General features: G+C 49.4%; 1 protein-coding gene across 3 annotated transcripts in view; it reads right to left on the bottom strand.

Annotated features, from left to right (window-relative positions):
* DSCAML1 (DS cell adhesion molecule like 1) overlaps positions 1-19,564 on the bottom strand; it is a 347,436-nt gene that overhangs the window by 62,186 nt on the left and 265,686 nt on the right. For all 3 annotated transcript variants that reach the window (XR_004903802.1, XM_028516804.2, XM_036028516.1), the window contains 3 exons: positions 11,334-11,612; positions 10,804-10,923; positions 9,813-9,989 (listed from right to left, as the gene is read on the bottom strand). Coding sequence is in view for 2 of the 3 variants with exons in the window: in XM_028516804.2 (XP_028372605.1) it covers positions 9,813-9,989; positions 10,804-10,923; positions 11,334-11,612 (576 nt within the window). In the remaining variant the exon portion in view is untranslated. The remainder of the gene's footprint in view (positions 1-9,812; positions 9,990-10,803; positions 10,924-11,333; positions 11,613-19,564) is intronic.

Raw genomic sequence — 19,564 nt, 5'->3', positions numbered from 1 at the left:
GTTGCTGGAGAGCAGCTGAAGAATGGACATGGCTGGGTTCCAGCCATGCAGCCAGCTGGCCAGATTCAGCCCTCAGCCCAGTTTGCTGACTCCTTCCCTAGAGTTCATTGTACAGAAGAGGCTGGGTTTGTCGACTCTTGACCAAAATGGGGTTTTTGGTTAGGAGACTGGTTGGATTCAGCCATGGGCATTGTAGGATGTTGGAAAGGAGAGCATTTCAGCTTCCAGAATTCTGGAAAGCATGAAATTATGGATAATAAATCACTGAGCATAGGGATTGTTATAGGTTGAATTGTATCTCCCCAGAAGATATGTTAATTCCTAACACCTGGTACCTGTGACCTTTTTTGGAAATAGAGTCTTTGCAGATGTGATTAAAGATGTCTTACTGGAGAGTAGGATGGGTCCTTGATCCAATGTGATTGGTGTTCTTATAAGAGGAGGAGAAGAGATGCACACGAAGGGAAGATGGTGTGAGGACACACAGGGAGAATGCCACGTGAGGTGGAGACAGACTGCAGTGATAGACCCACAGTCCAAGGCACGCTGAGAACTGCTGGCAGTCACCAGAGGAGGCAAGGAATCATGCTGCCCCAGGGCCTGCTGGGAGAGCATGGCCTTGCTGAACCTTGATTTCAGATTTCTGGCCTCCTAGAACTGTGAGAGAATGACTGTCTGTTCTTATAAGCCACCATAGGGAACTAATACAAAGTTCCAGTGGATGACAGAGGTTCTCTGAGCAGAGTGCCCAGAAGGACAGACCACAGCCTCTCCTCCATGGAACTGGAGGGTCTACCTAAGGTGGGAGGTCATATGAACTTTGCTTACCCTGTTCAGTGGGGAGCTCACCCCCTTACCTTCCCAGCCCCGTGGATAGGCTGGCAGTAGGCAAGCAGGTACAGGAGCATGCAAGGGCTACCCCCACAACAACTTCTACCCCAGCGCCTGGCCCAGGGATAGGTACTCTGTGGGTACTCAGTAACCACTGAATAACAAATGAACAATGGCAGGCCTGGACATGAGCATCATGGGTAGGCAAGAATTTTCTTCTGAATTTTAATTTTTCCAGGTCTCACATCTCTGGAGACCTAAGGGGCCCAGAGGGAAGCCTGGTATCCTGGGTGGGCACCCTGAGACTGAGTGGGGATGGTGTGGGTCTTGGGCTTCTGAGGAAGTCTACATTTCACCCACCAGTTTGATTATTTCTGGCTTAGGACAGGACACCTGCAACCACACAATGAAATGTGAGTGGGAGCCATAGGGTCCTCTGGTCTGGTACACTGCTCTAGGTAGAAGTCCTGGCCGAATGTTAAGCAGTGTCAGCTGCCCTAGAGCACCCCCATCACACCCCCCTTGACATGGCCAAAGCAAACATGCCATCTCTCCACTCCCACATACCCATTTCTATTGAGGACACCATCATAGTTATCTCTTAGCCTCGAGCCCTTGATTCTCCCTGCTCCTTTTGTTCCATCCATCATCTGGGCTGGTACTGTTCCTTCACAATAACTCTTAGACTCCCCCTTTTTCTTTATTACTTGCTCAAGATCCTAGTATCATATCCAGACTTTGGTATCACTTTTTACATCCAACAATACCTCCTGACCCCTGGCTGACACCCTCCCATCAGATGTTCTCACTGCCTCCCACACAGGCTTCCTATCCCAGTGCCTTTGCTCATGCTGTTCCTTTTACCTGCATGCCTTCCTTTCTTCCCTTTGCCTATCCAAACGCTATCTGTTCTTTAAAAGTCAACCCAAGTTCCACTCCTCTAGAAAGCTCTGTCTGCCTGTGCCCATCTACATGGGATTTTTCCTTCTCTAACCCAACACTGCACATGTAGTGCCAGACCTTTTAGCACATGATCTTGCCTTATTTCCTGAAGGTTGGTTATAGCTTCCTAACTAGTCTAAAAGTCCCTTGAGGAAAGGAATGGTGACTTAATATTGCCTTTATTTCTCTAAGACCTTGACACTATGCTGGACACACTAGGCTACTCAGGATGTACATGTATATTGCTTGACTGATCCAATGATTCATTCTGCCCTTACCATTTATAAGGGCTTCAATCATAGGTGGAGAAACAGTTTTGGGCTCCCCACTTAGGGCAGAATCTGGAGACACCGCTTTAACTGTTTGCCTGCCTGTATTTTCTTTCTTTCTTTTTTTAAAAAAAGATTTTATTTATTTATTTTGGAGAGAGGGGAAGGGAGGGAGAAAGAGAGGGAGAGAAACATCAGTGTGTAAGAGAAACATCAATCAGTTGCCTTTCACACACCCCAAACTGGGGACCTGGCCCACAAGGCATGTGCCCTGACTAGGAATCGAACCAGAGACCTTTGGCTTTGTGAATGATGCTCAACCAACTGACCCATGCTGGTCAGAGCCACCTACCTGTATTTTCTTGTATAGTAAGCTGAGGGACCCAGTGATAACCCTGAGTCCTTGTTACTTGAAATGTTCACTGGCAGCTTTTCCTTGGTTGGCATATATGGATGTATATAATTTTGTTATTCATTGGATCAGCTGGAGCTGAATACAGGAAAAGCCTTGAATGACACCTTAGAGTCCAGATCCATCTGGAAGCTCCTCCATGGTCACCAGTGCTCATGGTCATAGAGACTGATGGCAGGGGTGAGGGTGAAGTGGTGGTGATGGGCTTAAGGCCTCTAAGAAGATAAGGGCCCAGGTGAGACCCTCAGGACAGCCACTTTTAAATTGGGAATGGAGGTTACATGGATACCATTGGCCTTTTTAGATCAGTAGCATAGCCCACATTTCTTTGGTTCAGACTTGTCTTTTTCTAGAAAACCCTGAAACACCAAGGGCTCTAGCTTCTGATGGGTGGGTGCTGGGTCTGCTAACACATTCCCTGCCAAGTCTCCATTGGCACAGCAGGATGAGACCTACTTGCTGAGCTCTGTGAATGCCTCTGGGGCTAAAAGAAAAGGAGAGAAGGGCTGTGACTTCTCAGAACAGAGGAGCAAACTGAGTCTTGGGGAGAGGGAGTGACTGACCCCAGTTTACCCAGGATGTAGTGTGGCCACTGGGATGAGAAATCAGGACTGTCATCTATCTTTTTGTTGGGACCTTTCTGTCTCCTTGGGTCCTGCGTGGGGTGGGATGAGCCTGGACTGGCCCATGGCTATAGACCTTGTGGTGATGGTTCAGTGGGGGCTGTGGGACAGAGCCTGGCTTGCTGACAGCATGTGTCCAGGCTCTCTGCTCATTTCTGTTTGATGAAGCAGGAGAACAAGTGCTGCTCCCTACTCTATGCAGTCTGAAAATAAAAAAAAAAAAAACAACAAAGAGGCAGCTGGATAACCACTTCCATGGAAATCATGGTAATGGCTCATTACCTCTTCCCCTCCCCTCCCTTCTTCACCAGAGGCTGGTAGAAGCAGGCTCCAGGCTTGTAGAGGGGACCCCCAGTTTGGTGCAGGCCAGGGTGGGGCTTTTTCAGCCCCCCCTGAGGCTGGAGAGGTGGGGCCAATCAATAACCATCACTCAAGTAGAGACAGCATGTAACTTGCCCCAAATTCCACAGCTGTGGCAGGGCCAGTGTCAGCCCCAGTACAGGATGACCCAGAGCCCAGGCCCCAGCCCTGCTCTGCAGCCTGCCACTCTGCTTTCCTGTCTCCTCTACCCACTCTGTGTAGATCCAGCAGGTGGACTGTCCCACCCAGCCCTCTCCCAGTCAAGGGGACTCATAAAGGCAGAGGTGTGTGCCAAGGGGGTAACCTGTGACCTCATATGTGATTAGACTAAACCTGCAAACTGGAGGTCAGTCAGCCTGTCTGTCCTCAGCAAGGCAGGACAAAGTGCGCAGAGACCTGTGCTGAGCAGGTGCCAAAGCCTGGAATTTCCACAAAGGAAAGAGTAGACTGGCCCAGCCTGCAAGGAGCTTCAGTCTGCTGAGGAGACAGGGCCCACCACCAGGGAACACACCAGAAGACTTTGAGCCTAGCTGCTAGCTGCTAGGCCTCAGTTTCATCTGTATGTTGAAAAGGCCCTTATGAATACATGTGTAGACATCTGGATCCACAAGTCCAGTCTCCATCTGTATACCCTGCCAAGTCACCCCTCAGGGTCCACCCTTGGGAAGACAGACGGGGGAAGGGGCCTTGGAAGGTCCTAGAAGTTGGCTCAGGGAATTAGGGCAGGAATTCCAGAGCATGGTCTAGAAAGGGAGTTGTGGGCTCTGGGCAGCCATTTTCTTTGGCCGTAGACTCCTTGATGTGTGGGAAAGGTGGGGGCTGAGGAGGGCGGAAGAGGCTAGAGCAGAAGTCCCAGTCACTAGATCTAAGGGACGTGCTGCTTCTGACTGATAAGGAGGAGTTTTCTTTGGGCAAACTTGAAACTGGGACCACCTCAGGTCAGAAGATACCCAGTTGCCTTTCCTGGCTTCTGCACTAAGGACAACTGCTGGCAAGTGATCTGGTCTACCCAGGGGTTACCTTCTGCTTGGGCAGGCTCCCTCTAGTCCTCCCTAGTTGATCCCCCTGTCCTCACTGGACTCTGTTCTCCTCCCTCTTGCCTTCCTGTGACTCTGCAGCTGGGTGTGTGCTTGCAGAGGGCTCTTGGATCTGGCTTTAACTGGCCTGACATTTTGTTAAACAAACAAATCAAAGCTCAGACCAAACGAAGAGCCCTTATGGCTTCAATTGGCCACAGGCTTTGCCTTGGCCCCATTACTGGAGTTTTCACCAAGCAGAGGGGAGTTTGGGGGATGTAACAGCACCTGTCTAGTCAGGTAATGTGCTACACAAGGGGGACTCCTGTCTAGAGAGGTACTGCCATACAGGGGCAGCATCAAAGCATAGCCAGCCCCTCCTACCCCAGACTAAGCAGCCTGGCTTCATGCCTGCCTGCCGTGAAGCATTCTCTTTGAAGATGTTTTATTTTTTTTCCCCTGTGTGTCAACTGGAGGAGGAATGCCCTCCTCCTCCTTTTGGTCATTATCTGTTTTTTTTTTTTTTAATACATTTTATAAAGGAAGATAAAAGTAGTCCTGTAGATGTGGTGTTTTCTTGTTAATTACAATTATTTTCAACCAAGTCGTAGGAAGCAGTCTGTTGCCCTGAAAGGGACCTTGGGATCAACTAGGGACTAGGTTCCAATCTAGTCCTCTTATTGTATAGATGAGGAAATTGAGGCCCAGAGAAAAGAAGGGATGGACATCACTGTGTAGCACGTCACTGAGCTGGAATGAGCGTCCCCTCTTCTGTCTCTTGTTATGTGCTTTTTCAACCAAACCATGAGTCCACAGACATAAACTCCAATTTCACCCAGGACTCTATCACCCAATGATCTTGACCCAGCCTGCCATCCTCATAGGCAAGGTATGGGAAGAGCTTTATAAACTATCAAGTGCTGTACTTGTGATGGTGGCAAGACTGGGCTAAATGCTCAGGCACTCATGGGCTTAGCCAACACCAACAGGCTGGGGTCAGAAAGAAGTGGGGTCCAATGCAGCTTGGTTGGTTTCCAGCAATGATGTCCAGTGACTTTGGAAAACTGCTTTCCCACTCTAACACTGTCTTAGCAATCTGAGGTCCTGATCAAAGGTTCTACATGGCAATTGTCCAAGAACTAGTTCTAGAATCCCAACTCCCATCAGACCCTGGGGCTCCTGGAACTCAGGTTTGGTACCATATATCAAGAATCAATGTTCCATGGAAAGACAACATTTAGCTTCTAAAGCTCATAAGAACCTCACATTTATTCTCCCTGTCCACCTTCCCTTCACTCTCCTTTTGACACCACCTCACTGGATGACATTCGTGGCCTCTTCTAACTCCATGCCTTTGTCATGCTTCCTCCTCATCATGGGATGGAATGAACTTTGCCCTCACTGGTTCTTGTTAGAATCCTCCTCATCCTTCAAGTACTACTTAGCAACTATTATATTTGTGGAACTTTTCTTGACATTCTTTTATTGGCTCCAAAGCTAAAACTGGTTGCTCCATCTCTGGCTTTCTTTGTATCACCCTGTTTATAGCTTTTAAAGGCACTTGCTATTTTGTATATTCAACTTGTTTTGGGTATATGTCTATCTCCTCTTCAAGATTCTAAATTCCCTGAGAATAGCAACTTCATTTTACTCATCACTAAATTTGCAGCATCTAACCCTAGTGATTGCTGATTATTGAATATTTTGTTCCAAGTGCTGTGTTAACTGCTATAAATGCATACCTCACTTAAACTTTACCAATGAATTAAAAACCTACGTAGAAGAAAATTGGGGCTTACAGAGATTATTGTCCAAGATCCCATAGCTATTAAGTGGAAGAGCTTGGATTTGAACCCAGGTCCTTCTGGTTGTAAAGTCCATGCTCTTAGTCATGGAATTTTATAGACCTATTTAGTGAGTGTTCAGTGAGAACTTGTTAGTTATCATGGGAAACTGTGGTGGTGGGGGGAGGGTCAATCTATGGACATGTCCCAACAGAGGCCAACCACAAATGTCTAATCTGACACTTAGATGCTTTTTACAATGTATGTCTCTTTGATATAGTATTTACTTTCTTATTCCTATTTGGCCAAAGTGGGGACCAGCTCAGTTTGCCTTCTGAGAGTTCACAAAAGTATGCAGTCTGACAAGGAGGAGCTGTATTGGGTCAGCATTTTCCCCAGTGTGGTAGAAGCACTGAGGCAAGCCTTGAAACTGGCTTTGCAGATGGCAGGTCCTTTGGTGGCCACCTCTGCAAGTGGTGGTGTGGGGTGTTGGACTCCACAGGGGTCCAAGATGCGATGGACTAGGTATGGCTAGGAGTAGCTTTCCCTTGGCAATCCCATTGGTGACTCAGATGCCTGGGTCCTAAAGGTCCTTCCCTATGTCCTTATATGTGCTCTTTTAATCAAAGTCAGAGTTCAGGAAACCAGGAAAAACTGAGGGAGGAGGAAAGAAAGAAGAGTGCACAGCAGGAAGGGGGAGGATGTGCAAGGGGAGGAGCTGAGGTGAATTCCCTGGAGCAGAATGCTTGTGTCAAAGCAGCAGAAAGCAGAATGGGAGTTCACAGAGATCAGGAACACTCCTGCCCCACCCCATCCACCTTGTCACATTGTCACACGAGCACCTCCCAGTGGTTAGTAGCATTGTTCAGGCTGCTACAGAAAGGCAGTCAGGCCTTCCAATCCCAGTCAGAAGCCCTGGCCATGTTCAGCCATCCACATCAACTGTCCTCAGGCCTCAAAGCCCTGGCCCTGCCTCCTCTGCTCCTGGTGGAAGTGGGGTAGCCCAGAGGCCTACAGCATGCCTGAGCAAGTCACAGGGAAGTGGGGGGGGGGCTGAAGGGAAGGGGTGTTTGTGACAGAGAAAGGATGTAAGGAAAGGGCCATCTGAAGGAGCACATGTGTGTGAGGGTTTGGAGCCCCCGAATGTGCTGAGAGTGTGTGAGGGAGCACAGGGGGCTCTGTGAGGGGCGGTCAGGGGACGAGGCTGGCAGTGCAAGGAGGCTAGGTGAGGAAGTGTGAAGAGACATTGAGTGGACAGTGTAGAGGGGAGGCAAGGGGAGTGGGAAATAGGACCTGGAGGTGTTTGTGAGAAGGAGCAGATGCAGGAAAAGAGTATGCATGTGCATTATTGTGGAAGAAATCAAAGGAAAATGACAACACAGCTGAAATTAGGACAAGGGGAAGGAAAAGAAGGAACAAGATGCAGATTCTACCCATAAGTGATAATTAGAGTGGTATGAAATTCCCTTGAGAAGGAGTGCCAGAGGTTAATGCCACTGTGAGTTTGTGTGTCCATGTGTGCACATGTAATTGCACATGTTCACAGGCTGCCCTGTGTTCACAAAATGTGCTCTCCCTGAATACCTCAGAGTGTTTCATAGCTTCTGCCTGGGTTGGAAAGTGAGGACAGAATGGGAAAGTTCAGGCCCAGAGAGTTCCCTTGACATCAGGAATACCTTAATGTGAACTGGATCTCCTCACACACAGCCTATCTCCAGATCATGGTGCTGCCTGACACCCATGTCTCCCCATTTCCACCGAGAAACCATGTACCACAAAGCCATGCCACACTTGCTGAGTGGAATCCCCTAACTTGGAGAAAATAGTGAGGCCCTCCACCCAAAAAGTCTGAGCATTTGGGCTCATCTCTCCTGCTGACAGTGGAAATATAAGGATCAACTACCAAGGATGGTTCCAGAAGTGTCTACTATTCCTCTTGCCTCACACAGGCAGAATTAGCAAAGCTCTCCCTGCCTGAGGGATGTAGATAGATTGCCTGGTTTTATTAAGGACAAAGTGCTTTTTGATAGTGTGAGGGAAGTAGCTCCCCAGGGCAGGGATTCCAGCTCCAAGCTCCTTGAGCATTGATCGCAGATTGCCAGGGCTTCCTTGTCTGCTGCTGAGCTGAACACAGGGTTTGGCAAGTGATAAAGAAGTTATGATTGTTCAAGGAAGGAGAAAGGAGATGCTGAGCAGCCCAACCCCAGGCACTGCTCTCAGCAGCCTTTCCTACATGTACCCTGGAGGGACTATCATTAAGAATAACAGAACTGGGGCTAAATCTTTGCTGGCCTACTGGGTGTCAGTTACTATAATGGTTGCCTTACCCATGTTATCTGACTCATTCTTGACACAAACATAACAGATAAGGCACTCTTATGACCCTCCTTTTGGATATCAGGAAGAAGAAGTATAGAGAGGCCAAATATACTCATCAAGGCCACAGTAATGATCACATGGAATCCAAATTCATACTGGGGTTGGTCAAACTCTAAAACTTAGGCTCTTACCACTGTCCTCTATGCCCTGTGGTACATTTCTTGACATAGGGCCAGATGGACACTGTCCTTATGACGTGGTTCCTGGGGTCCCATTATAAAGACCCCCAAGACTGTAATGGGATAGATTCACACAGTAAAAATGTGTGTCTGCGACAGCATAATTCAGGGGTAGAATGGTCTGGGCTTCAAGATCAGCTCTATGCCTGAGGACTTAGAAGCCACTGATATAGCACCAATGAGTTTTATTGCTCTTTTGGCTTTTCTGATGCATTTTCCTCTTTCTACAACCATTGCCCCGTGTTATTCACACCAGTGTTGTGGGGTGGATGGCCTAGGAATGAACTGTTAGCACAAGTGAAGAAACTAGAACCTAGAGAGATACAGGGGTTTGCATAAAGTCACATAGCCCCTCAGGTAGATCTGAAACTGGAACCCAGGTTTTCTCCTATGCAGGGGTGTCCAATCTTTTGGCGTCTTTGGGCCACACTGGAAGAAGAAGAGTTGTCTTGGTCCACACATTAAAAACATTGTGACACATAATCACACACAAAAAAATCTCTTAATGTTTTAAGTAAATTTACGATCTTGTGTTGGGCTGCATTCACAGCCATCCTGAGCTACATGTGGCCCGTAAGCTGCAGGTTGGACACTCCTGGCTGTATATGATATCCTCTTTCCTAAGTCACAACAAACAGGTTATACACAAGCAAGTATACATTAAGTAACAGAAATAAATTTTTTGATATGACTCTTCAGATAGAATTGTCAACATACAAATCTGAGTAAATAAGAAGGCATGTGGTCCTATGAGCAAATCATGAGCTTATCATGGCTAGAGTGGGCTGAGCTAGGACCATTCAAGGTGAGGTCATTACTTTAGATGACTGTGCTTTTGAATCCCCCATCTGAGGGTCCCAAGCCCGCCTGTGACTAGGAATGCTTCCTGCCTCCCCCTTGATTTCCATCATTCCTACAAGTCGAATGATGGAAATCAAGGGGGAGGCAGGGTGAGTGCAGAGCTGGGCCCTGGATTGTGATCTGGGGGTGTGGGAAGGCCACAGGGGCAGGACTCACTCTTGACAGTGAGGAACATGGACTTGCTGATGTCGGTGCCCACACCATTGCTGGCCTGGCAGAGGTAGTAGCCGATGTCCTCTTCCAGGACGTGGCGGATCAGCAGTGAGCTGTTGGGCAGGAGCTGGATTCGGCCAGTGAGGGGCACTGGGTGGTACTGCTGGGGGTTCCCACTCCCTGGAAGAAGACAGAGGTGAGAAAGGCTGCTATCTGGGCTACAGAGTGAGCTGGGTGAGCTGCAGTGTCCCAGCAAATGGCCCCAATACTTTCCTCTTGCAGAGCTAGGGCTATTTTGTACCCTTCCTACACAGCTCCTATTTCCTGGGCAACAGGAAAGAGCCTCACAGAGTGCCGGTCCTGCCCCAGCTCTGAGTAAGGAGATGGAGTTGGAATGACCACCTTGGCACTGAGCTTCTTTGGGGCAATTTCCTCAGGCAGGAAGAGAGAGTTGTCTTCAGGCCACTTGGCAATGGGTGAAGGGACAAGCCTTCAAATGGCAGTTTTCTGGTCTTAGGCAGTGAGGCCTGGGCAGAAGGCCAGCCATCCTCCAAGCGGGGCCTTGGGCACCCCCTACGTTCTTCCAGTGTGAGCCCTGGACATGGTCTAGATAAGAAATTGGGCTCCAAGAAGGACCAAACTCATACCTGGTGAGAAGCAGGGGCTGATGAAGCTTGGGGACCCCAGAGTAGAGAGTGGGAGTGGGGGAAATGGAGTACACCAAGTTCTAGGGCTGGAGGGGAAGGGGAGAGGTCAGTCTGTGGGGACAAAGAGAATTTGGAGTCAGCGTGAGAGCTGTCCTAGTCCACAGACCACAGGGGAGCCCTAGGATGACCTCCAGATCACGTATAGCCTAGGGTCCCCCTGAAGCTCAGAACCAAGGGTTCCCACCCAGGGCTAGGGGTTCTGTGTAGAGACCCTGGCCCGAGTCTCATCAGCATCATTCCTTCCCTATCCCTGGCTACTCGGAGCTGCTGGGTGACCAGGGTCTTACCCTTGGCATGCTTCCACATGACCTTGGGTGGGGGATAGCCATCCACTGAGCAGTTGAGCACTCCAGCTTTGCCATAGATGCCATCCTGGTTGTTGGGCTGCACCACAAATCGAGGGGGCACTGCAGACAGAGGGGAGGTGGGAGAAATAGAGCATGTCAGTCTCTGATAGGTCTTCTGGGCTCCGAGAACTTTCCATTCAATGTCAGTTTCTCCTGGACCCTTCTAAAGCCGGGGCCTGGAAGCTCCCAAACCAGAGATGCTGGGAGCTCTTTCTGAGTGGCTGGATTGGGAGTTCAGAGTTCTGAGTTCCAATTCTGTTGTGCCAGTGACTAAATGAGTGAGTGTCTCCCCCTCACTAGGTCTTAGTTTCCTGGCCTGGAAAGTGAGCAGTTTTGAACCTCTTGATCTTTAAGGCACCTAACAGAGCCAACCTGCCATAAGCCTGTGATTCAAACCTGAAACCTAGAGACTTTTAGCAGTATTCAGAGCTGGACTCTCTCTGTCCCACTACTCGCTTGCCTCCACTCACCACGTACGATGAGCTGGCGCTCTCGGCTTACAGTGGCTGCTGCGTTGCTGGCGATGCATGTGTAGTTGCCATTGTGCTTGAGGGAGACGCTGGAGATCTGCAGGGAGCTCATGAACTCCTTGCTCTCGATGGTCACGCCAGAGCCTGAGATGATCACCTGTCCATCCTTTCTCCAGGTGATGCGAATGGGCATGTCTCCCGAGGATACCACACAGGGGATGTAGAGCAGCTGGCCAATGGAGGCAGGTGGGAACTCAAAGGGCTGGATCAGAGGGGGCACTGGGAAGGCAAGGGGAGTGCTTCTGTCAGGCCCCCTATTTTCCCCAGCCTGGCCAGCAGTACTGTCTCACCTGCCTCACCCTTTGGCTCCTCCTGACCCCATCATGGGCTGTGAGCAGAGTTCCTCTGGGGCACAGATGCCTTGTTTTCTTCTATACGTAGAATCTCTTGGGGTGCCCTACCATTGTACCCCGACTCCTATCCCTCTTTTGCCCGCATCTCCCCAGCCCTGGACCTGCTGTCTTTGTTCAAGGCCTTGGTTGGCCTGCATTAATCCCGACCTTCAGACTTGTCCTGGAACTTGAATGGTGGTACTGAAGGTGCTTCTTGACTCTTATCTGACTGCTTAGCTTTCACCCTAATTTCCCTGTCATTCCTCAGCACCCCTGTGCCAACTGTCTGCATCCAGAGATGCAGTTCACAGCTCTTTGGGAACCTGGGTTGATAGGGATGATGTGCCCCAGATGATAGGAAAGGAAGGACAGTGCTGAGACTCTGCCCCATACATACCCCATAGCTGCTGGTCTGAAACCAGGGTGCTGTGCTCTTGTCTCCTCCTGTTCCCACAGAGGTCCCACTGCCCACCCCCAGCCCTTTCCATTGTCCTCAGTATTAGGACAGGTGAGTGGAAGCTTCCAGCACTATATGCGTCCATTGCTGTATCTCCTAACCATCTCACTGGATCTTCCCACCAATAATGTGCTGTGAGCTTAACTGTCTCCACTTTATAGATGCGAAAACTGAGGTTCAGAGCAGAGAAGTAATTTGCCCTAGGTCACCCTACTCATAAGAAGTGATTGTCATCTGTCTGTTCTCCAAGTCCAAGCTCTCTCCTATATGCTGCCTGCTTGCCTCTCTGAGAGTATCTCAAGCATGCCCAGAGCAGAGATCCTTTTGTTTCATAAGTGAGCTTTCCCTGGATGGCAGGAAAGAGCAGAGGGGTGACCCTGGTGTTTGTAAGACAATAGGTTGGTTAGACTCATCTGACTAAGCATCTTCCACATAGTTTTCCTCCCCCCAGAGTCTAGGCTTATTCTCCCCTCCCCCTACTGCCTACATCTCGGCCCCTGGGGGGCCTGTCTGGAGCCTGCGCTGCTGTGGGAGGGATTCTCCTTTTTCAGCTCTGGCTAGAGTGTCAGCCATTATCTTTATGATAAATCAATTAGGCCGAAACAACTTCCCCAGCAAGTGCGGGAGAAGATAGAGGAGACAATTAGCTTAACAGGGATGAACACACAGTAGATGACATCTCCTTTCTGCAGTCAAATAATTAAATTACAAGGCTGTCCACAGTCCTCTGGCCTTCTCCCAGGGGCCAGCTCCACCTTTCCTGAGAATCCTGTGACTCTCTACACTAGGCCCAACCAGTGTGGCCACAGTGGGGACAAGCCCTGAGGGGAAAAGGAGGGGTGGCTTCCTATGCAAAGCCTACGATCCTCTCTGTTGCCCCTGGGGAGTGGTCAGGTGTGCACTGTAAAACCACTGGCAGCCTTGTGGATGCCTGAGAAAGGTCTTGACCAGGGGCTCTAGGTCCAGAGGAAGTGAAATTTAGGAGCGATGTTGTCTTCATGATAGGACAAGAGCTTTATCCCTCAACAGAGGCCTTGCTGACCTACCCAACATCATCTCCTACCTTACCCTTCACTCCAGCCCCAGGGGCTCTATCAGTGTCCCACAGTCCCAAGCCACAGCCACTGCCTGGGGGTGCCTGGGTGAACACAGCTGGGCAACTGTTCTTTTACTTTCTTACCACATGTGCTCCTAGCCCAATTGGCTGGCTTTTGACCCACCTCATTCCGGATCCACCTGAACCCAAGTTCAGGTCCTAAGTCCATCCAGGTTTTCTGAGACTAGTGACTTTCTGGATCTCCCCATCCCGATGTCTGGCTGCCTCTGCTGTCTGGGTTGGGGCCTCCCTAGTATTCTGAGTGGTTTACTGGGTCCTGGATATCCAGACAGGTTTTTCTGAAACCCTGACTCTAGTAATGACCAAATGCCCATTGCTGAGACTTCCCAGACATTCCTCTGCTGGGCTCTGCTAGTCTGCCCCACCCCCACCCTTTTTTGGTTCCTAGGAAAAATCTAGGCCTCTGATTTCCTTAGACTTTTGTGGAATTATTGCAGAGATTCAGATCTGCTATCCACTTTGTTTCCTGAGGCCTAGAAGAACCAGTTTTAGTCCAGTTCTTCCAGCAAAGATCCAAAGCTAGAGCCTGGCAGGCCTCCTGGAAAACCCTTCCTCATCCTTTCAGACCCTGCTCCAATGACACCTCTCCTGTGGGGCCTGGCCCCCTCCTGCACAGCCCTGCAGCACCTGGTGCATACCTTGATCATGGTGTACACCATATGGCAGTCAGGTAGCTTTTGCGTGACCACCTTCCCTGGGAGTCTGGGAGCTCCTTTAGGGCAGTAAGTAGGACTTATTGAGCAGACAAATTATAAGAGTCCAATAAATGTCAGGTGAATATAGTAAATGAAAGAACATAGGTCTATAGATCATTTCCTGGGTTGATCTTAAGTGTTTACCTGTGAGGTGAGCAAGGGGTAATGAGAGCACAGGATGGAGGTCCATCCAGAAAAAGAGAGGGGGCTCTATGCTGCTCCTGAAGATGCTGTATTTATGCAGGAATTTTGGAGCTGGGAGCTTCTCCCCTGGTCCTTCCTAGGTGTTAGGCCCTTGCTGTGCTAGGCCCCACAGCTGGCTTCTTTGATTTAAGAACCCTAAGGACAAGGGGAGAGTTATAGCAGTGAGGAGGGGCTGCCAAAGAAGTGTGTGGGCAAAGTAAGGAGCTGGAAGGCTCTGCCCAAAAGCTGCCAAGTCTGCAGGGCTTTGCCCTGGGAAGGATGGTCAAGTGAACATTTCCACTGAGGATACAGCAAACAGAGAGTGATAGATAGAAATTAGGCAGGAAGATTTAGCTCAGACAAGAGGAAAACTGTCTCTCAGTGAGAAGGGATTTAGATAATGGAACAAGTTACCAAAGCAGGTTAATTCATTAACTAATTCATCTAATATTTATGAAATGCCTGCTCTGTGAAGGCATTATGCTCTGTGTAGACTTGGGGAAGTAGGAACATGCTTAAAATATAGACAAAACCTCCAGGAGCTTATCATTTTCTAGGGAAGGGCAGGTATTTCCCTCAGTGGTTATTGGACAAGAACCATCTGAATATAAAGACAGTGAACTCACAGCAAAGTATCATCTAGTTGGGTGACAGCAGCTTCATAGAGGAGGTGGCATTTGGACTGAGAGTTAAAAAATACATACATATTATATATATATATATATATATCATGATTCATATGATAGTATATGATTCATAGATATATGAGAGAGGGGTAAGACTGAGCTAAGTAAGAGGTAGAGGCCTGTCATTTTCCTCTGGTTTCCAAGTGTAACATTGATAACTGTTTGACAGACCACTGCAGGAGAGTTGTTAATATCTAAGTGAATGTTAGACATTCACTTAGGCAGGCCAGAGCTCTTTAGGCTTTAGAGCTCTCTACTGACCTGTGGAAGGCAGAGGATCAGACAACTCAGAGGTCCAAGGCAGGCTCCTGACTTCCCTCTACCCTTTAACCCTTCTGTGGGTTAATGAGCAGGTGTGATGCTGTGGGTGATGGGTTCCCTTAGGAATCCTTTGGTTGGAATGCTAAGGACCAGAGCTGCTCACAGAATTCTTCACCTGTAGGATATCATTCTGATAACCCTATAATTGTGGGCACAAGCCTGGAGGGAAAAGAAAGCACAGGGATCCTGGTGTCTTTACTGGCTCCCTGACTATTAGGAGGAATGCTGAGTGGGCAGACTAAGAAGCAGGGTGTGGGGCTCTAAGATGGGTACACTGGCAGCTGTCTGGGTGTGGGGCTACTTTCTGATCTGTGAGTCAACAGCATCTTCCCTAGTGCTCAGAGGTGGGCTCGGGCTAGTTGAATGTGCATGTGTCCATGTCCACTCCTGGGAAAGCATCCTCAGCAGCTGGGGGCTCTGCCCACCTCCATTGTGGTGATGACCAGGGGCCCCTTCAGTGCTGACTGCAGCCCACAGGGGCTCCCCTCCCACCCTCAGTGTCAGCATTTCCCCAGCACACAGCTTGAATGTAGGGGCACGAGTGCCACGTCACCCAGTGACTTCTCTCGGGAAGCCCTGCTCTGAGTCATCTTCGTGAGGGGCAACTCAGTCTGCCTTGAAGTAGGCAGAGTCAGAATAAGGGGCTGGAATGGTGAAGAGGCCAAGAGAATATAGCAATTGAAGTGGTCCATGGGGTGTCCGGCCACCATAAAGATTTAGGGCTACTTGTTTGGGAGTGTTTTGCAGAGGAGGGCTTGCTGACCACCAGCCCAGTCCTTAATGGTGTCTTTCATCTCTCTTTGGAGCTGAGCCTTTTTATTTACTGCACCTGTTTAGCAGAAAATGGGCCCTGGGGGAAGGGAAGCTTCTTTGCCTCTGCAGCATGGAGATGGGGAAGGAGCCATGCCTGGGAACCAGGACATCTGGGTTCCAGTCTCTGCTGTCTCTGCAGGCGAGCATGGGCAAGTGGCCTCCTCACCCCACCCTGCCTCTACTCCAGAGCCTCAGCTACCTCATCTGCAAAGTGGGGAAGCTGGAGGAAGTAATCTCTAAAGCCCTGAGGCTGACTTTCCAGTTGTAACAAATCTAGTATTTTAGGAATAATAACTTCAGTATTTGTTACACAACCCCCTTCTCAGGAAGGGGACAAGGTAAGAAGGCCTACCCTGGCCACCTATTTAAAACTGCAGACCACTCCTTTCTCCCCTTGGCACTCTCATTTCCACTCCCTGTTTGGCAGGGGATAGCATCTTCATATATTGTGTGCTATCCATTTCCCACCAGAATGGGAGTTCCTCAAGGGCAGGGATTTTTGTCTGTCTTGAGCACTGCTGTATTCACAGCACAGGACCTTGAAGTGGGTGCACAGTAAATGTCACTGAATGAATAAATGGCTGCTGCTGCTTCATCATGACCACCATCATCATCTTAAGCCTTGTCTGTCCAATAAGGAGGAAGCTTGTCCCTATCTATGTTCCTGCTGAGGAATAGGGCTGTTGGCAGCAGCTTCTTTGGTGTCCCCTCTCCCAGTACAATTGGGTAATCTACCCCTGTGGAACCTGATGTGCTACCTTCCCGTGGATTTGTGGGGGGTTCCTTCCAAACCTCCACCTCTGCCAAGAACAAGCATTCAGTCAGGTGGCTGGCTTAAGCCCTATGCTCACAGAAACCCATTTACTAGGGTGGCAGGGGGGGCTTCTTCAAAGGCTCCAAGCACATGGCAGGGACTGGTTTGAGCAATGAGGGAAGAAGGAGTTTGGGGGGAGTATGGACATTGGAAATAAGTGTGTGTGAATGTGAGTGTGTCCTCTTTTCCATTTGCTCCACAGGGACTTGGCACTCTCTCCTGGTCCTGGACTTGTTGAGCATGGGCGGAAAATATCTCATGCCTTTGTTTTGGCTTCAGAGGCCCCAAGAGACTCTCATGTGGGGATGAAGATGTTCCCTCACTGAGCCAAGGACAAGGAACACCAGCGGCAGCCCTGCCTCCTTAGTTAATTAAACATTCTGCCTGTGTGCTCAGAGATGCTTTTATGCTATGTCATTTTTCAGCTACAGGGGACCCTAAAGACACCAAATCTAGGTTGGATCCATGTGCTGGCCTCTTAGCATCCTGCCAAGGATCTCTTAGGATGCCCAGAGACAAGCACTTGCCTTCTCTGCAGCCTGGCTCTCCCCAACCAGTCAGTATTATATGCCAAAGCCTGGGAAACCCTTGAAGCATCTTTGCCTTCTCTCCCCTCAGTCCCTTCCACGCTGCTGGGCCATAGCTGGCTCACCTGGGCAATATTTCATATGGCATCATTTGCAGCTGCCTTGCAGAAGGATATTGACAGAGGAAATATTTGTGTATATGTAACTGCCAGCACGTATAATGTATGTATATGAGCAAGTGTGGGTAGGTTAATGTGTGCATATTTGTTGCATGTACCAATACTGTGTACCATAGTGCACATGCATTGTACTCATGCACAGAGGTTTCTGCACATGTGTGTACATCTAATGTGCATGCAAATTTGGTGTGTCCTGCTCTTAGCTCAGTGTTTAAAAAATTTCATCAGAAGACACGCAGTCCCAGAAGGAATGGAGTCAGCAGTTGTATTTCCAGCTTATGGAGCAGCATGGGTTTTTTCCCCACCCTTCCCATAGCCCTTGATACCACAGAGGGGTGGTGGGGGCCTGTCCAATTGGTCTCCAGCTTTGAGTGCCCTGCCCCATCTGCACCTTGCCCTTCCTACACTCTGGGTCTCTGCTCTAATCCTCTGGGTGGGATGCATGTCCCAGCCAGGCGGTAGGAGTGGGGTCCAGAGTGCTGCCTGTGGGCCCATTTCTACCTCAGAGTCAGAAGCCCTTTTCACACCCAGAGTACCTCCTTCCCCCTCCTCCTTGAGTGATTCTTGAACAGCACATCATCTAATCAGGCAGTATGTTCATAGTCAGCTCTGATAGGCTCTTTGCACAAATGTATTCTAATGAGGTGGAGAGAGGGTGTAGGGAAAAGAGGAGGGAATAGGAACCTGAGCTTTCAGAGTGGCAGGGCCACAGGATCCTCAGAGCTCCTCATACAAATGCTGCTTCTTGGTCTGGAGAGGACAAAGATGAAAATCCTGTTAGGGTTGAATTTTCAGGCATGGAAGGTGGGGAGGAGGGAATGTGTGCACACGGGCTGGTATACTGCATACACACACATCCCTGCTTTAAGAATGCCAAGCTTGTGCTCGGTGCTGGTGCATGGGCTTTGCCCTCTAGGATAATATGCATGTGTGTGTGCATACACATGCATGCAGACACACACACACACCCTTCCTGGGCTGGGGAGACACTGTCACTCAGCACAGCACAATCACAACAGGCCCAGTGAGTCACTGAGGTGGAATGCATTAGATTCAATTCATTAGGACTGATCGCTCCCTGAATGGGGATGAATAATTGATGAGAAGAAGCAGCTTTCAGGATGTTCTGCATACTTCAAGGCTCACTGGAGCCCTGTGGGTTTTTTGTTTGTTTGTTTGTTTGTTTGTTTTGAGCCAACAATCCCAGCCACATGGTGCAGGTGGTCTAATGGAGTACAGCAAAGGTTAGATGTTTTAATATGTGATATTTACACTGTAAACTCTTGGTCTGCTGCTTGTAATGAAAATGGATACAGGAAGTCCATGATGCAGGGAAGGGGGAGACAGGCTACACTGTATTCTAAGGCCACCAAATTGGGATGCGGCCTGGGGATTGGAGGTCCTGCCAGCACAAGGACCCTGGTCTGGGCAGAGGCAGTAGGCTGAGGAAGTAGACAGAATGGGCCTCAGCTTGGCTGGGGTGCAGCAGCTGGGAAACAGGAAGGCAGACACTGTATGGGACTCCTCTCTCCTCCCCAGGCCTGAGATAGCCACAGATCCCCCCAGTTCACAGGGATCAATGTGAGGCTTCCCAGAAAGTCATCCAACCCAGACTGCTGTCTCAATTTTAGTTCAAGAAATACTCACTGTCTAGCACTATGACAGGTGCTGGGTACACAAGGAGGCATGTGACATGGCTCCTGTGTGGTAATGAGGGTGAACTGGGTGACAAGGACGAAAGAGAAAAGTACTGACCATGCCTTTTGCTGCTACTGTTCAGTTTTGCCTGATGTCCCCAGACATTTCCACCTGGATGTCCCATTATCACTATGGGCTTGAACAGACCCAAACCAAAGACAGGATCTGTCTCCCCACTCATCCTTCTCCCAGACTTCCTTCTTTCTGTCTACAAGGCCTTCATTCAACCTAGCTTCAGGACTTTTGGACCCTCTGGGGCCTTCCTCTGGGGCCTTCCTCTGGTGTCAGGGATCTTTTCTGGGCCCAGACCCCTCTGCTTTTTCTTCTTTTCCATGGGGCCCAGGGCCCA

This window comes from Phyllostomus discolor, chromosome 6 (assembly GCF_004126475.2).
Source record: "Phyllostomus discolor isolate MPI-MPIP mPhyDis1 chromosome 6, mPhyDis1.pri.v3, whole genome shotgun sequence".
NCBI classification, from domain to species: domain Eukaryota; kingdom Metazoa; phylum Chordata; class Mammalia; order Chiroptera; family Phyllostomidae; genus Phyllostomus; species Phyllostomus discolor.
The sequence above is the reverse complement of the archived record's forward strand: the minus strand, read 5'-3'. Positions and strand labels throughout refer to the sequence as shown.